Consider the following 21292-nt stretch of genomic DNA (forward strand, 5'->3'; position numbering starts at 1 on the left):
CTCAACATAATCTCCTACGCCGACGACACTCAACTGATCCTCCCCCTCACCGCCAAATCCAACCTCCACCAGGGAATGAAGGCTGTCACCAACTGGATGGAGGACAGCTGCCTCAAACTGAACACAGACAAGACAGAAATTCTCATCCTCGGGTCCAACCCCTCCGCATGGGACGACTCTTGGTGGCCCACGTCACTGGGGTCCCCCCCGGCCCCCACCGACCACGCACGCAACCTGGGTGTCATCCGCGATTCGAAACTCTCCATGACCAAACAAGTCAACACAGTCTCCTCCACCTGTTTCAACACCCTCCGCATGCTCTGCAAGATCTTCAGATGGATCCCGACAAACACGAGGAAAACTGTCACCCAAGCCCTGGTCAGCAGCAGGCTCGACTGTGGAAACGCCCTCTACGCCGGAACCTCGTCCAAGCTCATCAGCAGACTACAGAGAATGCAGAATACCTCTGCACGCCTGGTCCTCGACGTCCCGCGCCTCAACCACATCACCCCCCACCTGAGGAACCTGCACTGGCTCCCCGTCGACAAAAGAATCTCCTTCAAGCTCATGATCCACGCACACAAAGCACTCCACAAAACCGGCCCAGCCTATCTCAACAGCCGACTCTCCTTCTCCGTACCCAACAGGAAACTCCGCTCCGCTGACCACACCCTGGCCACGGTCCCACACATCCGGAGAACTACTTCCGGAGGCAGATCCTTCTCCCATCGTGCCGCCAAGACCTGGAACACCCTCCCCCTCCACCTACGTCAAACCGAAGACCTGCTGACCGTCAGGAGACAACTCAAGACCTGGCTCTTCGACCAGTAACATCTTCCCCCCCCCCACCTCCCCCCCCCCCCAGCGCCTTGAAACCCACCCGGGTATGTAGTGCACTTTACAAGTTACATGATTGATTGATTGATTGATACCATGAGATGTCTTTCTTCTTCTTCTTCTTCTGCCAAACTTAGCTGAAACCCTTATCAACTTGTTTCCATAGTAATTACTATTAGCAGTTCTTCCAATGCCACCTGTTCTTTTATCCCTCTCCTCCAGTCCTGGCTACATCCCTCCCTGATGCCACCCTGCTTGCTATCCCTCCTAGTTTAAATGCTATGTAAGGTTTTACTTTTAGCTCACATGTAATATTGTTATCCATGCCAATGTATAAAGGAGCAAGAAGAGTGGCATTCTGCCTTTGATGACATATCAATGGCTGGTCTGTGGTCACTGTATTGGCCCGAGACCAGAAACCAAGGGAGTGGGGATTGGCTCCTGCCATCGGAACCTTCAGGTCACAAGGTTCCATGGAAGCCTCCCTGCAGTGACTGATTGTGTTTGACAGTTGTTTTGCAGTGGCTGAGGTGTTGGAATAAACTTAACGTCTTCTCCCAGTCTCGTGTGTGGCGTTCCTTCATTACAACCCAATTTCACAACGTGCAATGTTAAAAGAAACTCAATTTGCCAATCATGATAAGCAACAAAACCATAACCCCACCTGTTAACTGCTCATTTCTTCCCATTTGTTATCATAGATAATATTAAAAGTGTAATCATCAATAACATAAATGACACTGCGCTGGCAGCAGGGACACAAAAAATGGTCAGGCGAAGACCCAAACCCTATGCCCATAATACATTGGGTATCACCAAGGACAAGAAATATCAGCTATGGAGGGAGGTATCTTGAACACTGGGACTGTGCTTTTTGCCTGGGCCAGAGATCAATGAGTGCTGCCTTGAGAAGTACCCAGCACACTCGCCAGTGGATGTTGGGATTTTGTCTTGACTTAAGTCAATGCCCTTTGATCTCTGTGGGTATTTAGCACACAACCTTCCCAGGTTCTGTATGCCTACAACATGCTGGTCACAGCCAAAGGGGGATTTGAGTTGGGCAACCTTTCACTCTCAAGTCTGGGATTGTGAAACTCAGTCACAGCTCCCACAGCCTGGTGTTTATGTTGAAGTCACATGTGAGGTAACCTCCAATGACATCAATATTGTGATCTGTGATGTCATATGTAAGATAAACAAGTTAGATACAATATGCCACATACAGTTATGTCCAACTTTAAATCGAAGCCAAGCAGCAAACTAATTATAATTATCAACAGAACAGTCTCTATGGGCCACATCCAGGCATATAAGACACTGCAAAGATCCCCGAAGGCCCCAAGGCATCTCATGGGCGCGATCATTCACTATTAAACAATATTCATCAATACATTGCAAAGGCATATCTTCAATAACCAGCCTTACCGTGAATCCAACTAATGAGAATCCCACATGTGTACCGGACACCCAGACCCCAAAAGCCCCGAGACGCCCTACAATTGGTAAAAGTATGCAATGCAAAAGCGATTAATCTAACATGACAAATAGGGTCACAATCAAATGTATGGTTGCGTTGCTCATCACTAGTGTCCAACGAGTCTAGGCGGGTATTAATATCCGAATACAGATTTTACAGCTGGCGACCTACAGTGATATATGACTGAGACATCTGGGCTTGCTGTACTTACTTTGACTGCTTCTTGACTTGAAAGGATGATCACCGGTCTGTGAATAAAATTTAGACGTATAACGGGGCCATATTTCTCTACCCTACAATGGGGGCAATAGGGAAAAACAATGTAAATTAAGACAAATACATTATAGTATTTTAATGAAGAAGGAAGCACTACTGAGTAAAATGACCCACCCCCAATCTACGCACACAACCAGGTCACAGGCAGCTCTCTTAAGTGTACATGATTGAGTTCAGTCTTCATTGCAACACAGACATTCTAGGGGTGACTGGAACATTCGGGCGAATTTCAGAACCTGCGAAATTCGCCCATTTCGTGTTTGCAAGGAGAAAAAAACATAAGCCCAACACAGATGAATTTAGGAGATGATAACTGCATTAAGGTTAATTAATTCACTGTCCGGAATTCTGACTGCTCTTGAGAACAACTTCTCCAGCAGCCAAGGCTGTGTGCAGTTTCTCCCTCACGGGGTTTCTAGGCGCTCTAGTTGGTAGGTGCTTGGCTTTTGTGCACTAACAGGTACCATGCAATGTAGGTAACTTCAGGCAAATATATTGTCCAGTCTCTGACAGTGCAGAAAGGTGCAAGAATTCATCCCTCCATCCATGTCTCACTGCGCGGAACCAGGAACACGTGTGAAGCAGGAGATTCTGCCTGCATTCTGCCTTTTTTATACGGGGCAAGCAGATGCAAACTAGCAGAAACGGGCAGAATTGCCTACATTTTCACATTCGCCTAACACAGGTATAAAAAAGGAATTAAACCACCTATATTTGTAACAGGGATGCTTGCATCTTTCCATGGTAGGCTACATATGGAGTAACTCTCTCAGCAAAACTCCAGCACTTATTTGCACTTTGCTATTAAATGGGAATTGTCTCTAGAATAAGTGTCTAGGCACTGAGCAGCTAATTGCTCCTGCCCTGCCTTTGGTATGGAAACAGACGACCACCCTTTAAAAAGCAATGTAAAAAAAACTGAAGCACAACTTACCATTCCAGTGCCTGGTCATAAAAGAGTTCGTTGTACTTCATCATACGCATGATTATGGGCATATGCCCAAATAAAAAGCTGCAACAAAGAAAAATAATTTACAGATCAGTTAAAAATGAACAAATACCTGAGTACATGGATACTTTATGTATGACAGCAAAAAGTCTTCATTAAGCAAAGTTGGTCGACTCCTGAATACAAGAGGATCTATCCTTATAGGTCCCTAACGTCATGTGAAGATAGGCTCACAGCAAATGTGGGTGCAGTAGGTGCCCTGGCGCCAGGACCCAGCTTGTGTGCAGCCCACTACACCTCCTACGTAAATTAAATTATCTGCTAGCTGCTTCTGATTATGGGTTTCTTTTGCTAAGAAGCCAGAAGATTTACCCCATCTGTAGGTTTGGTGTTAGCCAGGACTTTACAATTTTACGCACTATATATAGTACTACTCATTGGGGCTTTCATCCAGCTGTCTGTAGTGCCATTCACATTTTTCTTATGCTCACTCCATCATATAGCATATGACAATGGGTCAGACCACTTTAGCCATGGGCTAACTTCATTATGCTCGTTCATTAGAAGCTCATTCATACACATTGTATTTCCCTTCCATGAACTACTATGACAACATGTACGTTTTAAAACTGTGGAAGCAGATTTTAGAAGTATTAAGTCTGTGTTTCAAATTAATAATAATGAGCTGCAAATGTAATGTACTTATTGTGTATATTAATGGAGTTTATTAAGCTGACGTGAGCTTGGCCTAGTTGTGTTTTCAAACCACACAGTTTAAATTATGTTAGGCATAATGCCTTACACTAACTTGTTTCCTCCCTCCCTGATTTAACACCCAAGAGCTCAAATGTGACTTCCATTACATGATTAAATATACGAAATTAGGTGAGCTTTAAGGTCTTGCTTTCACTGGAATATTCTTAACATGTATTAGTTTCTAATCAAGAGGTTGCTGGAGAGGGAATATTTACAATTGTATACAGTTGAAGCCCACTTCCTTAGGCCGAAAGGAGGTGTTGTTTATATTTATGGATGTGGTATTGTTTTCTCTGCAAGACATAATGCAACGTTATTCATTTGATATAGAGTAAAAGTCAGTTTACCATGTGGAAATATGGATTTTTATGATCAGTTATGTCCCCTATCTTGGACCCCAACGGTTTCATGTATGAATCACAAGTACATGTATGTTCCCTCCAGTTCCAGTTATGAAGACGCAAACACATGTGCGTCCACCGCCAACATGTCCTCTTTCAGATCCGCCATGAATGAGCCGGATATTCCATTTCTAAGTATGAAAGGCCACCGGCTTTATATGGTTCACTTATGCTATTTTACAGTCCAGGCAAGTAGGCCCTGATTCTGCCATCAAGCCTTTTCTTGCCTTCTGCCTCTGAAAGCTCCAGTCTGAGCTCGCATCTGTATCCATGAACTTTGTCCTCATTCTCTGCGCAGCTAACGGTGCCTGACATCAGCCTGTTGCCTGCCAAAAACTGTATTTCACCTTCGAAATTATCTGCTCCGCTCCCTATCCAATGCATTCCTGTCTAGTAATTTAAGTAAACATTCTTCCAGCTACCGAGCAAAAGGCCCGGCTTCTCTGTCTTTATGCAAGTAATTCATAGCCCTGTTACTATGGAAGATTTTCTGCCCCCGCATATTGTGTAGACACTTAGACGCTTGTACACGCACTAACAGTCAGTATAGTCAGTATAGAATAAGATTCTACTCTAAGAGACTTCTCTTTTGGATAACACAGTTCTTTAAACATAGGATGTTAGATATGATTTGGGATTAGGTTGACTTGACCCTCCAGACTTCTGTCGCCACATGTAGAGCTAAATGTCAAGTCCCCTTCACCCCCTAGTTGCACGTCAATCATACGTCATGCTGCTGCGCGCGCATTTCTGCCAAGTATTTCTGCTGACATTGCGAAATTCTTTCATGGAACCACCCTATTATGACATCATACCTGATGACGTTCCCTAGTTACACCCAGTTACACCCACTTTTGCTACGCATGTATGTTTTATCTTTACTATCAATTGTTACGCCTCCTGCATTTGCTTCACTGTAATGCCTATTGTATAAAAATGATTACTTATCAATAAAGTACGGTCTTCACTTCCTGAACCTTCGTGGTGATGGAATATGGAGCGCATCAATTTAAATTGATTCTGGAATAAAGCCCGTTCCGAACCTCTAATACCACGGATTCTGCCTCTTATTTTACTGAGCTATTGTTATAGATTTTCCGCATCAAATTAAGTTCCGGTAATTAAATTATTTACCACATAAATGGCGCCCGAACAGGGACACTTTCTCATCTCACGCGCCGGCGGTGCGTTGCAGGCCCGGTCTCCTGTCACAGCTGGACGGACAACAACGCGTACCCACAGGATTTCCTGTATCTCCCTCCTGCCGAGCGGGGGTAACTGAGGCTGCGATCAACACCCAGACGAGGCGGTGAGAAGTGCGAAGTATCCCGACCAGAGCCTAGCTGAGAGAGCAAGATCCGAGGTATACAGAGGCCCACCAGTTTCCGAAGTTTCCGAAGTTCCGAGTCGAGTCCAGTCCGGTTCAAGTTCAGTTCAGTTCCGAGGCCTTCCGTTCCGAGCTACCCGGTGAGTACCATTATCGGGGAGGCGTTCTGACGTGCACATAGGTTGTGCCGGTCAAGACGGGTTTGGGTACACAAATCCGGTCTGCACTGTTTCAGCAGTGTATCTGTACTGTTTAGGAGTATATCAAGTATGTCTAGTATATAAAATTCAGAATTACCTGGTTAGTATCGAGTATTATGCTTAGTGACTAGTTCCCTAAATGGCCATCATTGTCTGTTTCATTTAAATGTTAAATGTTAAAGTGTTTTAAATACGTTCTGTATATTGTGGTGTGAATGACTGTTCATTATTGTGTTTTATGGTGTTAAACGTGTTCAAAATTAGGTATCAGATCAGTTCTCAATATGCCGCTCTTGTCGAAATTAAGACAGATCACAACTAGAAAAGGGGTACTCGAAGAAGCTGTTCCCATTCCTCCTAGGGACACTCCAGGGTACTTCATGTATCATAAACATGGCCTAGACGCCATATTATTTCTTGATCTATGGGTAGACTACACCAAGGAATTACCAGAAAGTCAGAGGTGGCCCGCAGCGGGGACCTGGGATGCAGATTGCATTATGAAAGTAGAAGAAGAATTGTGGAAGAAGAAAGCTAGACAGTCACAGAAAGATGCCATTGAATTATGGCGTAAAGAATCATATAGACGCACAGAGAAAGCGCTCAGACAGGAAGAGAAAAGTAAGGAGAATTCAAATAAAGTTCGAGAAAGTGTATTAACTGAAGAAGGTACTCGAGTAAAGTCAGAACAAACAGACAGACAAAGAAATGCCCTTGTGAATGGTATGTATCCTCTTCTGGCCGAAGGATTACCTAATGCTACTCCGGAAATACCAAAAGACTTGCCACCCCCATTATTTCCGATAAAAGCACATCCCAAAGGGCATCCCAGATCCGCAGAAGATGTTTTTCTTTCCTCTTATTTAGACGACGCAGCTCCCGAGTATGCTAATGCTGCGCCACATAGACCGTCTGCCGAGGGGGTTCAACGCCAAGACCCTCCTCCGTCTGTACCTCTGCAACAGCAAACCCCGACACAAGTTCCGGCAAGCACATCTGTTTCTACATCCGCATCCACACCAATGGTTGCTATATCCCGTTCAACGAATCCTTTCACATCCAGCTCCCCAGGTGGTGCTACCGGAGGTACATCAAGCATTTTTTCTACGCCACCCAGAACAAATAAACTTTCCTTTCAAGAAATAGCCCACCAACGTACGCCCAAACTAGTAACTCCGAACACGCTCAAGGAACTTCTAATAGATTGTAGATATGACCCTGTGCCCGGAAAAGGGGACGAGATGATGCTGGCATCATTACGTATCCGACGAGCTGCAATATACTTAGGGAAGCTACCAGGAATGACTGCACACTTAGAAAATATATATCATTTTGTTCAGTCAGGGCGAGACCCTGAGAGTATTAGTAGAGCCATGGAGTACCAAAAAGTGGAAATCCAGGGGGAACTGTTACGTTTCCTCATAAACTGTGTGATCAGAAATCAAGATCAACCAGGGGTAAGTCCGGCAGAAATGCAAATTCTTACCACTTGGGGTAAGAATATTTCAGAGGGGAGACACGATAAACGATCATGTATAGTAGCTATGAGCCGAAAGATCCGCAAAGAAATAGAACGAATACACGAGGAAAGATTAGCAGTAGACGAACCTGAACAAACCGAGGATGAGGAAGAATTAGAACTGCCCACAGGACAGTTAGAAACCATGGCCTATGTAGGTAGAGGAAGATCTTGCAATAATACTAGATGCTTTACTGATCCGATATGTCCGATACGTCCAGATAATAACAGAAAATTCCAAACTCCTATAATAAATACAAGGTCCCCCGAACATTCATTCCAAGCCGCTGACAAATTACTCCGAGAACAAAGGGGTTATCATATACTCGATTCTATGGACGAACAAGAATTAGCCAGGTCAGCCGTTCACTGGGTTGATAGTCCTGGAAAATATGGTGATGATACACTAGCGCATACGTTTTTGAACCTCGCCCCAGATGAACAGCGTTTAGCTGGTATCTATATGATTCAACAACTCCTTATATTATATAAAAGCCAACACTCCGATCCTGGCCCCTTACCTGATATATTGACTGAATTACTCACGAACAAATGGAGAGGTTCCGGTACTAAGTTAATTAGAGAAATACTAGAATCCAGAAAGCAGTACATCCTTTTTGTATGTCCTGAACATGTCTCACTGCCCATCAAGGAAAGAACGACGTATTACATGGATAGACAAAATCCCTTACGCGAAGTGCACCCGATAAAAGGTGATGACAATGAGTTTAAACGTGTGTTTGTATACATACCCATATCCAAAATAGAACTATTAGAAATGAAGAAAGTGGTACCCAGTCATGACAAAGACCCAGCGGGTTTCCACCGTGAAATTAAAGACATGTTGCTCATGGGAGAGTATACCTACCCCGACATTATGACAATATTGAAGGTATTAATGCCCGCGGGCATTTACGAAAAACTCAAGGAAAAGGATTGGGAGGTGGGAGATCAGAAGATAGATTGGACAGCATTAGAAATCGAAGAAAAAGCTCGAGGTCCAGGTTCAGGGCTCGGGGACAAGACCAAAGCACTACCAGGTTTATTAGTACAGGTATTGCCACGATTATTAACTACGAAAAAGGAAGACTGGGGTGCAATCTCAGCCTGTAAACAAAAATCAGATGAAGACACTAGTGATTTCTATTCCCGATTTGAGAAATGTTTTGGTATAAATAGTGGAATAAAAGCAAGTAGCGAGTCGTATCCACATCTGTTTGTGACAAAATTAGTTGAAAATGCCTTGCCCCAAGTTAAGAATAGAATATTGAAGTTCGAGAGTACCTGGCAAGGTAACACTCCATCACAAATGTTACAAATGCTACAGTACCATCACAATAGAATTAGAGAAGAACAAGAACATGAACATAGACGCATGAAAGACACGAAAATGAAAATGCTAGTTTCCCAGACAGTGCCAGCCGACGGTCATAAGAAGGGTATAACACAGTCCAGTGTTTCAACAGGTCCTGTAAAAGGGACGTGCAACTATTGTAAACAGCCAGGTCATTATGTACACGATTGTCCAGTTTTAAAACATAATATTGCCATAGGTAACGCAAAAGAAAGACCACGACCAATTAGACAGGATCAGAACCAACAAGGAGCCCCGCAGCATGCACAGTCCATGCCAGCTCCGCAACAGTCTATGCCAGCTCCGCCACCGCAGCCTATTGCTGCCACACAAACAACGACCCGACAGATGTATCAGACCGCACAGTATGACTATCCTGATTATCAACGATACTCATGAAACAGCCTAGAGAGGGAAGTTGGCTTACCCCTTATTGAGGTCCCTGTAGATCAAGAAGGACCTTATGTACACAGTGAACTGTTAGGTCAAGATAGAAAATTCTTACTTGATACAGGGGCAAGTCGAACAACAATAAAACGTAGTGAAGTTCCAGGGGCACCCCTCTCAGGCTCACAGAATATTTCCCTTGGCTTTTCAGGAAAACCCATCATTAACGAAGTAACACAGCCTCTTCCACTTACGATCGGTCCCTTGACACGAACTACAGATTTATTACTTACTAAATCATGTCCAGAAAACTTGTTAGGCATAAAAACTTTGAAAGCTCTAGGAGCTATTATATGTTGTTCTCCGGAAGGAGTAAGATTATTTTTACGTGATTTCAAAGGGCACTACGTGTCCCGAGACATGGATCACCGATTACAGACTTTACCGACACATTTATGGGCACAAGGCCCTACAGATGTTGGTTGCATGAACATTACACCATATCGAGTCACACTAAAGGCAGGAGTGGTACTTCCACGAATGCGACAATACAAGTTACCCCCAGATGCTGTAGTGGCTTTACTACAAATCATTGACAAGCTTATTACCCAAGGAGTGGTTGTGGAAACTGACTCCAATGTATGTAATTCACCGATAATTCCGATTCTTAAATGAACCGATCCAACAGCCCCGCCAGTATATCGATTGATTATTGATCTGCGCGAATTAAATAAATGCATAGTACCACAATACCCCGTAGTCCCAGACATTTCTTCATTACTGACAGCCATTGATTCCGAAGCAACATTCTTTACTGTAATCGATCTCAAGAATGCCTTTTTCAGCGTCCCAATAGATCCGGAAAGCCAATACTTGTTCGGATTTAGTTTAAATGGACGAAGGTTTAAATTCAAACGCGCACCTCAAGGATTTACAGAAAGCCCCAGCATTTATAGCCAAGCACTGAAACGAGAACTAGACAGTATCGACATGCCAGTCAACACTGCCCTGCTCCAATATGTCGATGATCTGCTGATCACCGCTAGAAGCGAACCTGAATGTGAAAAAGCCTCACTGACGGTTTTACAATTTTTGGCCGAAAAGGGGCACAAGGTGTCCCCTTCTAAGCTGCAATTCTGTGTCCAGCGAGTTGTTTACCTTGGTCACTCGCTGTCCAAGGAGGGAAGGCAGCTTACATCAGATCGCATCCAGTTAATTGCAAAACCACTCATTCAATTGACAACACAGGAGGCAGCCACATCGACTGTTCTCCCTTGGACTCAGGAACATACACAAGCTTTTGAAAACCTAAAGAAAGCCTTATGCCAAGCACCTGTTTTAGCAACACCATGTTACAATAAACAGTTTACACTCTTCGTTACAGAACGCGAAGGTACTGCCTTGTCAGTACTCACACAGGAACAAGCAGGATCACACAAACCATGTGCTTATTTTTCTAGTACATTAGATCCCGTAGCTCAGGCTTTGCCTGCGTGCCTGAAATCAGTGGCAGCAACAGCTTTAGCAATCAGACAAAGCGATGCCATAGTATTAGGACATCCATTAACAGTACAAGTACCACATGCAGTAGAGGTTCTCTTGAACCGCACACAAACACAACACTTGACTATAGCACGACTTACTGGTTACGAATTAACATTGTTTCAGCCGCATATAGAAATCAGATGTTGTAGTACATTGAATCCTGCCACACTGTTACCTGTAGATGGAACAGACCCACTTGCACATGATTGTATTGAAGTTATCACTATCACGACGAAACCCAGACAAGATTTGACAGACGTCCCATTGTCAGACCCAGACCTGACGTTGTATGTAGATGGTTCATGTATGAGAACAGGTACAGGAGAGCTAGTGGCCGCTTACGCAGTCACAACAGACACTGAAATCATTGAAACAAATTGCATAAATACCTTGTCCGCTCAAGCAGCAGAGCTCATCGCTCTGACACAAGCCTGTATTCAAGCCACAAATAAAAAAGTCAACATATACACTGATTCACGTTATGCATTCGGAGTTGTACATGACTTCGGCGTGCTGTGGCGAGAGAGAGGTTATTTAACTTCTCACGGTGCCCACATTCAGCACGGACCCCTCATTCATGCCTTATTAGATGCAATACATCTACCCACTGCAATATCAATTATGAAATGTAAAGCCCATACGAAAGTTACTGATATCATTTCTCAAGGCAATGATCTAGCTGACAGAACAGCTAAACAGACTGCTCAAACTCGAACATCCGACATGACAAAAACAATAGTCCCGACACCCACATATTGCATGACGGTTAAGGATCCCGCTCTTGACGTAATCGACATACAGACACATGCTACACCAGACGAAATAAAGAAATGGACTGAATTAGGAGGGATCCAAACGGATCAAGGATGGATAACGAAGGAAAAATCTGTGTGGTTCCTTCCTGATTCAATGGTCCAAGTTATAATTAATACTGTACATAGTCCAGCACATCTAGGAGAAAAAGCTATGCTAGACAGCATCCAACACATTTGGTTCAACAAACATTTACGAGCAGCAGCTAAACAAGAAGTTCGTACCTGTATGATCTGTTGTCAGTTTAACCCAGGTAAAAGCATTCCCGTAGAGCAGGGTGGATTTCAGCCTCCTGATCACCCTTTTGAAGTCCTCCAGATGGATTATATCCAGATGGAACGATGTCGAGGATTCAAATATGTTCTCGTAGTTGTCTGTGCTCTTTCCCGTTGGACAGAGGCATACCCGGTTTCAGATTACACTGCCCCGACTACTGCTAAACAGTTAGTTCGAGAATTCTTCCCACGGTACGGTTTACCACGTGCTGTCTACTCAGATAACGGCCAGCCGTTCTCATCCGAATTAATGAAACACGTTTCACTTTTGTTAGGCTATCAGTGGAAATTTCACTGTGTCCGACACCCCGAGGCAGCAGGTCTCGTGGAAAGACATAATCAGACCCTGAAAATTAGATTGTCCAAAATATGCAGAGAGAAAGGTGTCGACTGGGTAGTAGCCTTACCCGTTGCACTCTTTTACATGAGAATGGTAGCACACTCTCGAACAGGGCTACCCCCTTATGAGGTGATCTTCGGTAGACCACCAAATATGTGGGGGACGCCTATACCACGCAAAATAACTGATATTGACTGTAATATGCTGACAGATTACTTGGCTTCCTTGATGTCTGCACTACAATCTTGTCGTTCACAGGTAGCTGCAGCCTTTCCTGACAACACCGAGGTGAAACCCCATGACGTAATTCCAGGAGATTTAGTTTTAGTAAGGAACTTTGACCGGAAGTCTCAGCTGGATCCTAGGTGGAAGTCGCCTCAGCTCGTACTGCTAACGACAAGGACAGCCGTGAAGATCGAAGGTCGAAAAGGCTGGATACATTCAAGTCATATCAAGAAATTTCATGGACTACCGTCAGACGTAAACGACACACCTTGCGTGTCTTCACCGATTGACTCAAAACTTCCTTTGGTTGAACTGAATAGCCATGAACTATACAAACTAAAACTTAGGTCTAACAAGTCAGGCAATTTGATTGTTTAAGTCCTCTCCAAGGTGAATCGGTCGAATTTGTCTCTGACATGTACTCCTTAGACCTGTGTAGAGAAAGAAACAGAAGGATAAAGCTGAAACGACATGCGTACTGTAAATCACTGCGTAGTCATTGCACAGTGACGTTATTAATTTTGTTTTTCTTAAGTCTTTTAATAATTACTGCAAGTATATTGTTGCACATATATTATCCTATTTCTAGACATGTTTATAATGTTACTGCTGAACATTCTTTTAGTGAATTACCTCCGCATGAGTTGTCTTATAGATTTGCGCTGCGCAATAACACTTTTATTAGTATGTTACATCATTCCCATCAGGTTAGCAATGCTACAAATTGTTGGATATGTGGTCGACTCCCTCCCTATCAGAACTATAAAGGAATTCTACCTCTCTTTCCATACCCGTTCACACATAATGGATCCTGTGGAGCATGGTTTAGTTTAATTAATTCCCTAGATTCGAATTCTGCAGTTTATCAAGACAACTGGGTATGGGGAAATCTGAACTTAGGTTTACTTAAAGTCTGCTACCCTAACAAGGAGGGACTTCCCAAAAGAACAGGAACTGATCTAGAAAATGAAGTATATGGATTAGGTAATTTTACGCTTAATCTCATGATCCTGAATGTCGAATCCGAAGCTACTCCAATTTTGCCCGCCATGTCAGTGTTTCCAGTTAAAGGTGAATTATGTGTAAGTAAGAATGGTTCCATACATATGGGCCATAGTAGATGCACCACTGTAATAGAATTTAGTGATCAAGGCAAGTCTACATTTAGAGCTTCCCGCCATTCCTACTTCATATGTGGTCAGACGGCATATATACGTTTGCCACTAGATTGGGATGGTACCTGCTACATCGGATTCCTTTTGCCACCTGTTTTCCTAGCTCCTCCTGATTATCATAGAAATACTCATTTAGTACACAATAGAGAAAGGAGAGATCTCCCAATAGTCGATTACACTGAGACCGCATGGGAAAAATACACAGATTTCAATAAAGGTCTCTTTCCCTATGTAGGTACAGTTACCAATAGTAAGTTGATACGTAGATTAACCAGAACCCTTGAAGCAGTAGTGAACGAAACTATTTCCGCCTTAGGCAATTTAACAGAAGAGCAGTCTGCTATGCGGATTGTTGTGCTTCAAAATCGTCTTGTCCTTGACGTCATCCTGGCCGATAGGGGCGGAGCTTGTAGGGTCATCGGATCAAGTTGTTGCATTTTCATACCAGAAAATTCGCCATCTGTATATAAAGACATAACTCGACTTCATAAGATTGTAAGCCAGATACACCAGAATCCAGGCACCTGGACTTGGTCGGTTGGTTTTGGAGTGTATTATCTACCTTTGGATGGAAGGTCCTATCCTTCCTCGGTATTGGCTTTCTCATACTATTCAGTTGTTGTCTATGTCTACAATGTGGACCAGCGATCTGTGGTCTGTGTGCCACATCGTGTATTCCACCATCAAGATTTCGTTCATCCCAGAAGAAAAAAGAAGAACAAATGATGCTATATGAACAGATCGATGGATTGATGAAGATTGATATCTCTTGACGGGCAAGTAGGGGACAAGGAGGGAATGTGGAAATATGGATTTTTATGATCAGTTATGTCCCCTATCTTGGACCCCAACGGTTTCATGTATGAATCACAAGTACATGTATGTTCCCTCCAGTTCCAGTTATGAAGACGCAAACACATGTGCGTCCACCGCCAACATGTCCTCTTTCAGATCCGCCATGAATGAGCCGGATATTCCATTTCTAAGTATGAAAGGCCACCGGCTTTATATGGTTCACTTATGGTATTTTACAGTCCAGGCAAGTAGGCCCTGATTCTGCCATCAAGCCTTTTCTTGCCTTCTGCCTCTGAAAGCTCCAGTCCGAGCTCGCATCTGTATCCATGAACTTTGTCCTCATTCTCTGCGCAGCTAACGGTGCCTGACATCAGCCTGTTGCCTGCCAAAAACTGTATTTCACCTTCGAAATTATCTGCTCCGCTCCCTATCCAATGCATTCCTGTCTAGTAATTTAAGTAAACATTCTTCCAGCTACCGAGCAAAAGGCCCGGCTTCTCTGTCTTTATGCAAGTAATTCATAGACCTGTTACTATGGAAGATTTTCTGCCCCCGCATATTGTGTAGACACTTAGACGCTTGTACACGCACTAACAGTCAGTATAGTCAGTATAGAATAAGATTCTACTCTAAGAGACTTCTCTTTTGGATAACACAGTTCTTTAAACATAGGATGTTAGATATGATTTGGGATTAGGTTGACTTGACCCTCCAGACTTCTGTCGCCACATGTAGAGCTAAATGTCAAGTCCCCTTCACCCCCTAGTTGCACGTCAATCACACGTCATGCTGCTGCGCGCGCATTTCTGCCAAGTATTTCTGCTGACATTGCGAAATTCTTTCATGGAACCACCCTATTATGACATCATACCTGATGACGTTCCCTAGTTACACCCAGTTACACCCACTTTTGCTACGCATGTATGTTTTATCTTTACTATCAATTGTTACGCCTCCTGCATTTGCTTCACTGTAATGCCTATTGTATAAAAATTATTACTTATCAATAAAGTACGGTCTTCACTTCCTGAACCTTCGTGGTGATGGAATATGGAGCGCATCAATTTAAATTGATTCTGGAATAAAGCCCGTTCCGAACCTCTAATACCACGGATTCTGCCTCTTATTTTACTGAGCTATTGTTATAGATTTTCCGCATCAAATTAAGTTCCGGTAATTAAATTATTTACCACAACGATATGCGGTTTTTTCTGGTGTCCTGTGCTATTGGGTTATGTATTGTAACTTTCTTCTTGGAGACGTTTTCCCTAGCCCTGAGTGCCCAAATGCACTTTTGTCTGGATCCCTACTGATGATTTTTTGTCATAGACGAATTCAAATCATGAGAGTGCACAATGACATGCTCCTGTCTCGCAGATAAGCTGCCTTGTTGGACTGGGAGGGGTGCCCAAAGCACTACCCTCTTAGTGGTGAGAGGCTACCAGCTTGACCAGGCGTTAGGCAGCACGAGTGTGGTGGTGGAAGCATACCGCATAGTGATCAGCAGTAGTGAACAGGACCTTCTTACCCTGTGTCACTGGAATGAGGCCTATAGACTCACTCATCCTTTTAAAGGTTCTGCTGCTGTGTGCTTAACTCAACCCTTAGCCTACATCGGGTAGATATGGAGTGCTGCACAGCGTGAGAGTAGTGACTCTGCCCTGGATGTATGTGTGTCTGGGAAGGGTACAGTACAGGGATAGAGCAGTATTGTGTGTGTGTGGCTAGTGCGTGTACTTGGTGTACGTAGGTCTTTAAGGAATACATCGGCAAAAAGAACAAATGATGGACGGAATGCTGAACAATGCAAACACTAACTCCCAGTCAGGAAGATTCGGGTTTAATCCATTGTTGTTTTGCTCACACCACCCCAGTTTGGACCCAGCCATATACAAATCAGTCTTGACCCTGCTCCTCATGGGAACAGTCCAGCCCGAACTGCCAAGGCAGGTCCTTCCTGGACTGGAAACAAGCATCAAGGGACCTGTTTTGGAGTATCACTCCTCATCAGCCAGGCTAGTTTAAATCCAGTGGCACAGCGAGCTCGGGACCCAAGACTGTGCATACCCGTCCCACTCGGGGTGACTAATGTAAAAAGAACAATTGATGGAAGGAATGCTGAACAATGTCAAACATTCACCCCCGATACAGGGATTTGGGCTTAAATCCAATGTTTCTTTTCTCATCATGCCGTTCCGGTTTGACCCAGCCACAATCAAATCAGTCTTGGCCCTGCTCGCCATGGGAACAGTCCAGCCCGAACTGCCAGGCCGGGACTGGAAACAAGCATCCTGGGACCGGTTTTGGGGTATCACGCCTCATCAGCCAGGTATACACGTTACACTCGGGGTGACAAATTCAAAAAGAACAATTGATGGATGGAAGGCTAGTGAGGGGACATCACCCTGCACACCAAGATTGGCTTGCCTGGAGCACCAGCTACTGCCTGCTTGCCGAGACCAGTGTGCTCTATGAGGAAGAGAAGAGCATTAGAGGGTGCGAGGCCCAGTGGGAAACGCTGCAGCAGGATTTCCTAAGTGAGGTGTAGGCTGTGCACCGATTGGGTCATTGCCCGGTTGGAGTGTTGGCTTGGCAACCCCCGTATCCCAGGAGAGGGTCGCCAGAAACTGAGCCATGAGTTAAGCGCTCCACGGGACTGGATGGACCCATACTGCCAAGCTGCAGTGATCCCATACACCAGAAGGTACCGCCAGTAAAGTTATTACTTCCAAAAGCACCGAGATTCCTAACCATCTTGGCATGGATGCCTGTACCAAGCTAGTCTGTGCCCATGTTGTCAAGTACTGCGGCAAACCCTTTTGCCTAGAGGGCCTACAGGTCCCAACGTTAGTGAGGGAATCAAGTCACTGCCCGATAGAAAGACTGAGGCTTCGTTCTCAAGGTTGGACCAACACTGCAAGGGAATTGCCCTGACTGACCACTGAGGACTGCTGAGGATGCCGTGGAAGACGTCGCACACTCCTTGGCTCACTCCAGTCAGGAGCTTAAGGAAGGATTCCCTCCTGGCTGGGCAAGGACAACTCACCATGTCTTTGCGAACTGAGAGTTGCTCCGACTGCTAATGGTGCGGCGGTACTATAGACAAGGTTGACTAAAAGCTGAAGAGTCAAAGGGGAATTCTTGAACATGGCCTATTAGTGAGCAGTCCCTGGATGCCGATAACAGTGAATGGGGAATAACCTGAACATGTTACACAGAGGAGGACGGGACAGGGATTTACCTGAAAATGAATAGAGCCTCAACCTCAAGGGATATCGTGTGGTTGCTTCAGAATGTTGTATACCTTTGCATGTGTATAGATAGAAATAAAATGAATGTTCATATAAAAGCAAGCATTTGACTGGACATTGATTTATTGTTCTTAATGTGTTCACTTTGAGTTACAAGCCATGCTCACTAACCTGTTTCTACATCAGCCCCCCAAGACAGCCTTGACTGCTCGACCACAACTACTTCTGAGAGTGAAATGCAGAAGGGGTACTGGGCCCAGTAGGTCGATCCCCATAACATAAGGAGTACAAGTCCTCAAGCACCATGGTTTGCCCCAGTAGCCCTGCATCCCCCGTGGCCCTCTGAAAGGGGTTCTGACAATGAATATTTTAAACTGATTGACTGACTATTATCATTTTGCCTTTTGTAATGATTCTTAAAGTTGAAATAAACCTTCATGGTTTGTACTGTGAATCTTGTGTTGTGTGAGGTTTCCTGCATGGATTTTGTAAGTGATTCCTTGGAAGTAAAAGAAATTGTGTTTAGACCTCTCGTCTTTAAAGAGTCGCACATAGCGCAGATCCATCAATCTGCCCTTTCAATATATAAAGTACGTACAAAACCAAAAAATCTATTTGCTTTTATCCAATTTGTTTTCATATTGGTGAGTGCCCCAACGTTCCTCAAACAGTAACATTTTACAAAAACTATGACAAAACAAGACAAGCATTGAGAAAGCGAAAATACTGGCACCTAATGACAGGACTTATTGGCTTTGCAGATGCTTGTTCTTGCTTGCAGAAGGCTCCATGTTAGGGTAAGTCATTGTGTGAGAATGAAAGGTTTTATCTGCCCAAGGACCAGTTGCTCTAAGTCAGAGGTAAGACTTTTGCCCTGAAGGCTATATTCCAGTACTCAAATCCCATTGATTTTACTCAGAAAGGAACAATCTTCTCTAATTAAGCAAACAAAAATACACCATCTAATAATACAAATCTAAACTGTCTGGTATTTAGTTACCCAATGCATCTGCAGCATGATATTTGTGTTTGATTATCAGGACCAGACTGGTTATTCTGCTATTCCAGCATTTGTCTGATAGGTTTCAGTGCATGGGGCTGCTTTAAGAACTGGATGTCCTGCCTGGACCCAACAAGGCCACCCCTGGTAATTATACTCATGACCTCATACAGTGCGATGCTAGTTTGTCAGGGGTATGTTTGGTTTCCAATCTGGGCCAGTTGCTTATGATCCTTGGCCCTTGCTTTACATTTCAAATTTATGTTACTTACTACACTTTTTCAAACTTTAGAACAGGTGTCTCCAAATAGTCAATCGCGAGCTACTAGTAGCTCGCAGACACCTTCAGAGTAGTTCGCCGCCTTAAGTTCATTTTTAAATAAGCACAGAGTCACATTTTCCTTTTAACGTTGGAGGAAGGCTGTGTTTATGTTACATTATTATCATCAGGCTGCAGATAGCAGGGACTTATAATGAGCAGTGCTCAGTTGGATTTAAGACCCAGGATGGGGCGCAGAGATGGACAACTTAAGCACTGGGATATTTATATCTTAAATAAATATCCTTGTCAACTCAATACTGGAGCTGAGAATCAAATGATGTTTCTGAATGCTTTTAAACGGGAGAAAATTAAAATAAACGTTACCTAAATAATTAAGTTAACTCTTCAGTTTTAATTTTCTCCCATTTAAAAGTGTCGCCTTTACACAAAGCAGGCATCTTGCACCCTGGTAGACACAGTGCTCTGAAATCTCAAATCAAATATAAATTTATTGTATGATTAATTAAAATTGTCAGCAATAAAAATTAATTGGTACATATAGTCAGCTAAGACACAATTAATTGATACTTCTCATGGTTGTTAAAAATTCATTACAACTGACCATTGAAATTCAGTTAATATCAACAGAAACTTTGTAAAATCAATGCGCTCTGCCAACATATGAGATATGAAAGGGAACACAGAAACTCCTCATAAAAAAAGAGCAATAACATTTGTCACAATATGTACTGAATTGAAAATTTTAATTATAATACATATTTTAATTATAATCGAAAAGTACAGCCATTAATTTAAGTCGGAGAATTTTAAAGTGCAGAAAAATGTTCCAGATTATGAACAGTTTTGCAGAACATTTACATGGCCTTTAAATTTCTGTCATTTAAAAAAATGGTTGTATGATTGTGTCATACATTTAACGGTGCCACATGCGGCAAAAAGTATTTCCTGTGCCAAAAGTACCTACGACACAGTCTCTCAGTCACCCATACACATATATCTCATTCATATGCTCACATGTTATTACATCATCAAACACCACACTCTTACTGACACACATGGCTACCACAGTGCTCTTAGTCAAATTATTTTGTTCAAACCATAGTATTTCGCTCTATGGACATTAGGCTTAAAGTTAATGAAGCTGGGTGTGGGGGTGTCTGGTAACAATGCGTGAGTTGCTTGGCCTTCAGTACCTCACAATGAATTTCACTGATCAGAAGTAGCTCTCACTATAGAAGAGGTTGGAGGCTTCTGCTTGGCTCCAAGTTAAGCTTGTCTACTCCATGTCATAGCTACCAGGGGGTGGTGGTTATTGTTAATTAGTTACTTCAGTGGTTCATCCATTGCGGTTATTATTTGAGGAGGATACTCGCCCCCCTCAATTAGTACCCTCATTTCTTACAGTGTGTCCACATTCTCTGTCCAGAAATGAGTATAAAAGTGGGATCCAAATTAACTCCATTTCCAAGTTCTTATTGATAAAGGAAGGGGGTACTCCACTGAGTCCTCGAATAACTGTTGTGTGACCAGGGATGGTGTCTGCAGAACAGCCAATCTCCAATATATGTGAGGGAATATCACCTGAAGTCTATGTAACTTGTGGGAAAAGATATGGCTCTGCCCAAAGCCTAGAACCATGCTTGCCTGCTGAGAGAGGAAAGAAGAGTGACAGGTGCTGCAGACAGAGAGACTGTCCAGGAGGAGAATCCCTGCCATATTGCTAGTGCATGAAACATGCAAAGGAAGCTTACTTGCATTCAGGAGTGTACCCCGGATCAAGTCAAACTGAGAGTAGTCACCTGGCATCTCTACTTGGTTCATCTGGAGAACTTCATGAAGCAATATCAACTTTAAGAATCAGTACATTGTCAGGCATTTCTGCTGTGACCTATGGAGCCTGCCTGCCACGAAGCTATGCATTCAGACATCATCACTGCTGCAACCGAGGACTTCTCCAATGGCTCAGAGACGACAACTGCCAAGTAAAGACGACTGCCAATTCCTGGGCCTGCTGTGCTGCAGCTCTGATTTAACCCAAAAAGTGGAGTTGCTGCTGCAACCCTGCTGCTGCTGGAGGACTCTCCTGTGTTCCCATGAAGGACATCAA

General features: G+C 43.6%; 1 protein-coding gene across 1 annotated transcript in view; it reads right to left on the reverse strand.

Annotated features, from left to right (window-relative positions):
• Positions 1-21292, reverse strand: part of LOC146799011 (cholesterol 24-hydroxylase-like) — a 475198-nt gene that overhangs the window by 377964 nt on the left and 75942 nt on the right. Inside the window, exons 2-3 of the mRNA XM_085626406.1 lie at positions 3525-3602; positions 2526-2607 (exon numbers count right to left, since the gene is read on the reverse strand). Coding sequence (XP_085482532.1) covers positions 2526-2607; positions 3525-3602 — 160 coding nt within the window. The remainder of the gene's footprint in view (positions 1-2525; positions 2608-3524; positions 3603-21292) is intronic.

Source organism: Triturus cristatus, chromosome 9, assembly GCF_964204655.1.
Source record: "Triturus cristatus chromosome 9, aTriCri1.1, whole genome shotgun sequence".
In the NCBI taxonomy this organism is placed as follows: Eukaryota; Metazoa; Chordata; class Amphibia; order Caudata; family Salamandridae; genus Triturus; species Triturus cristatus.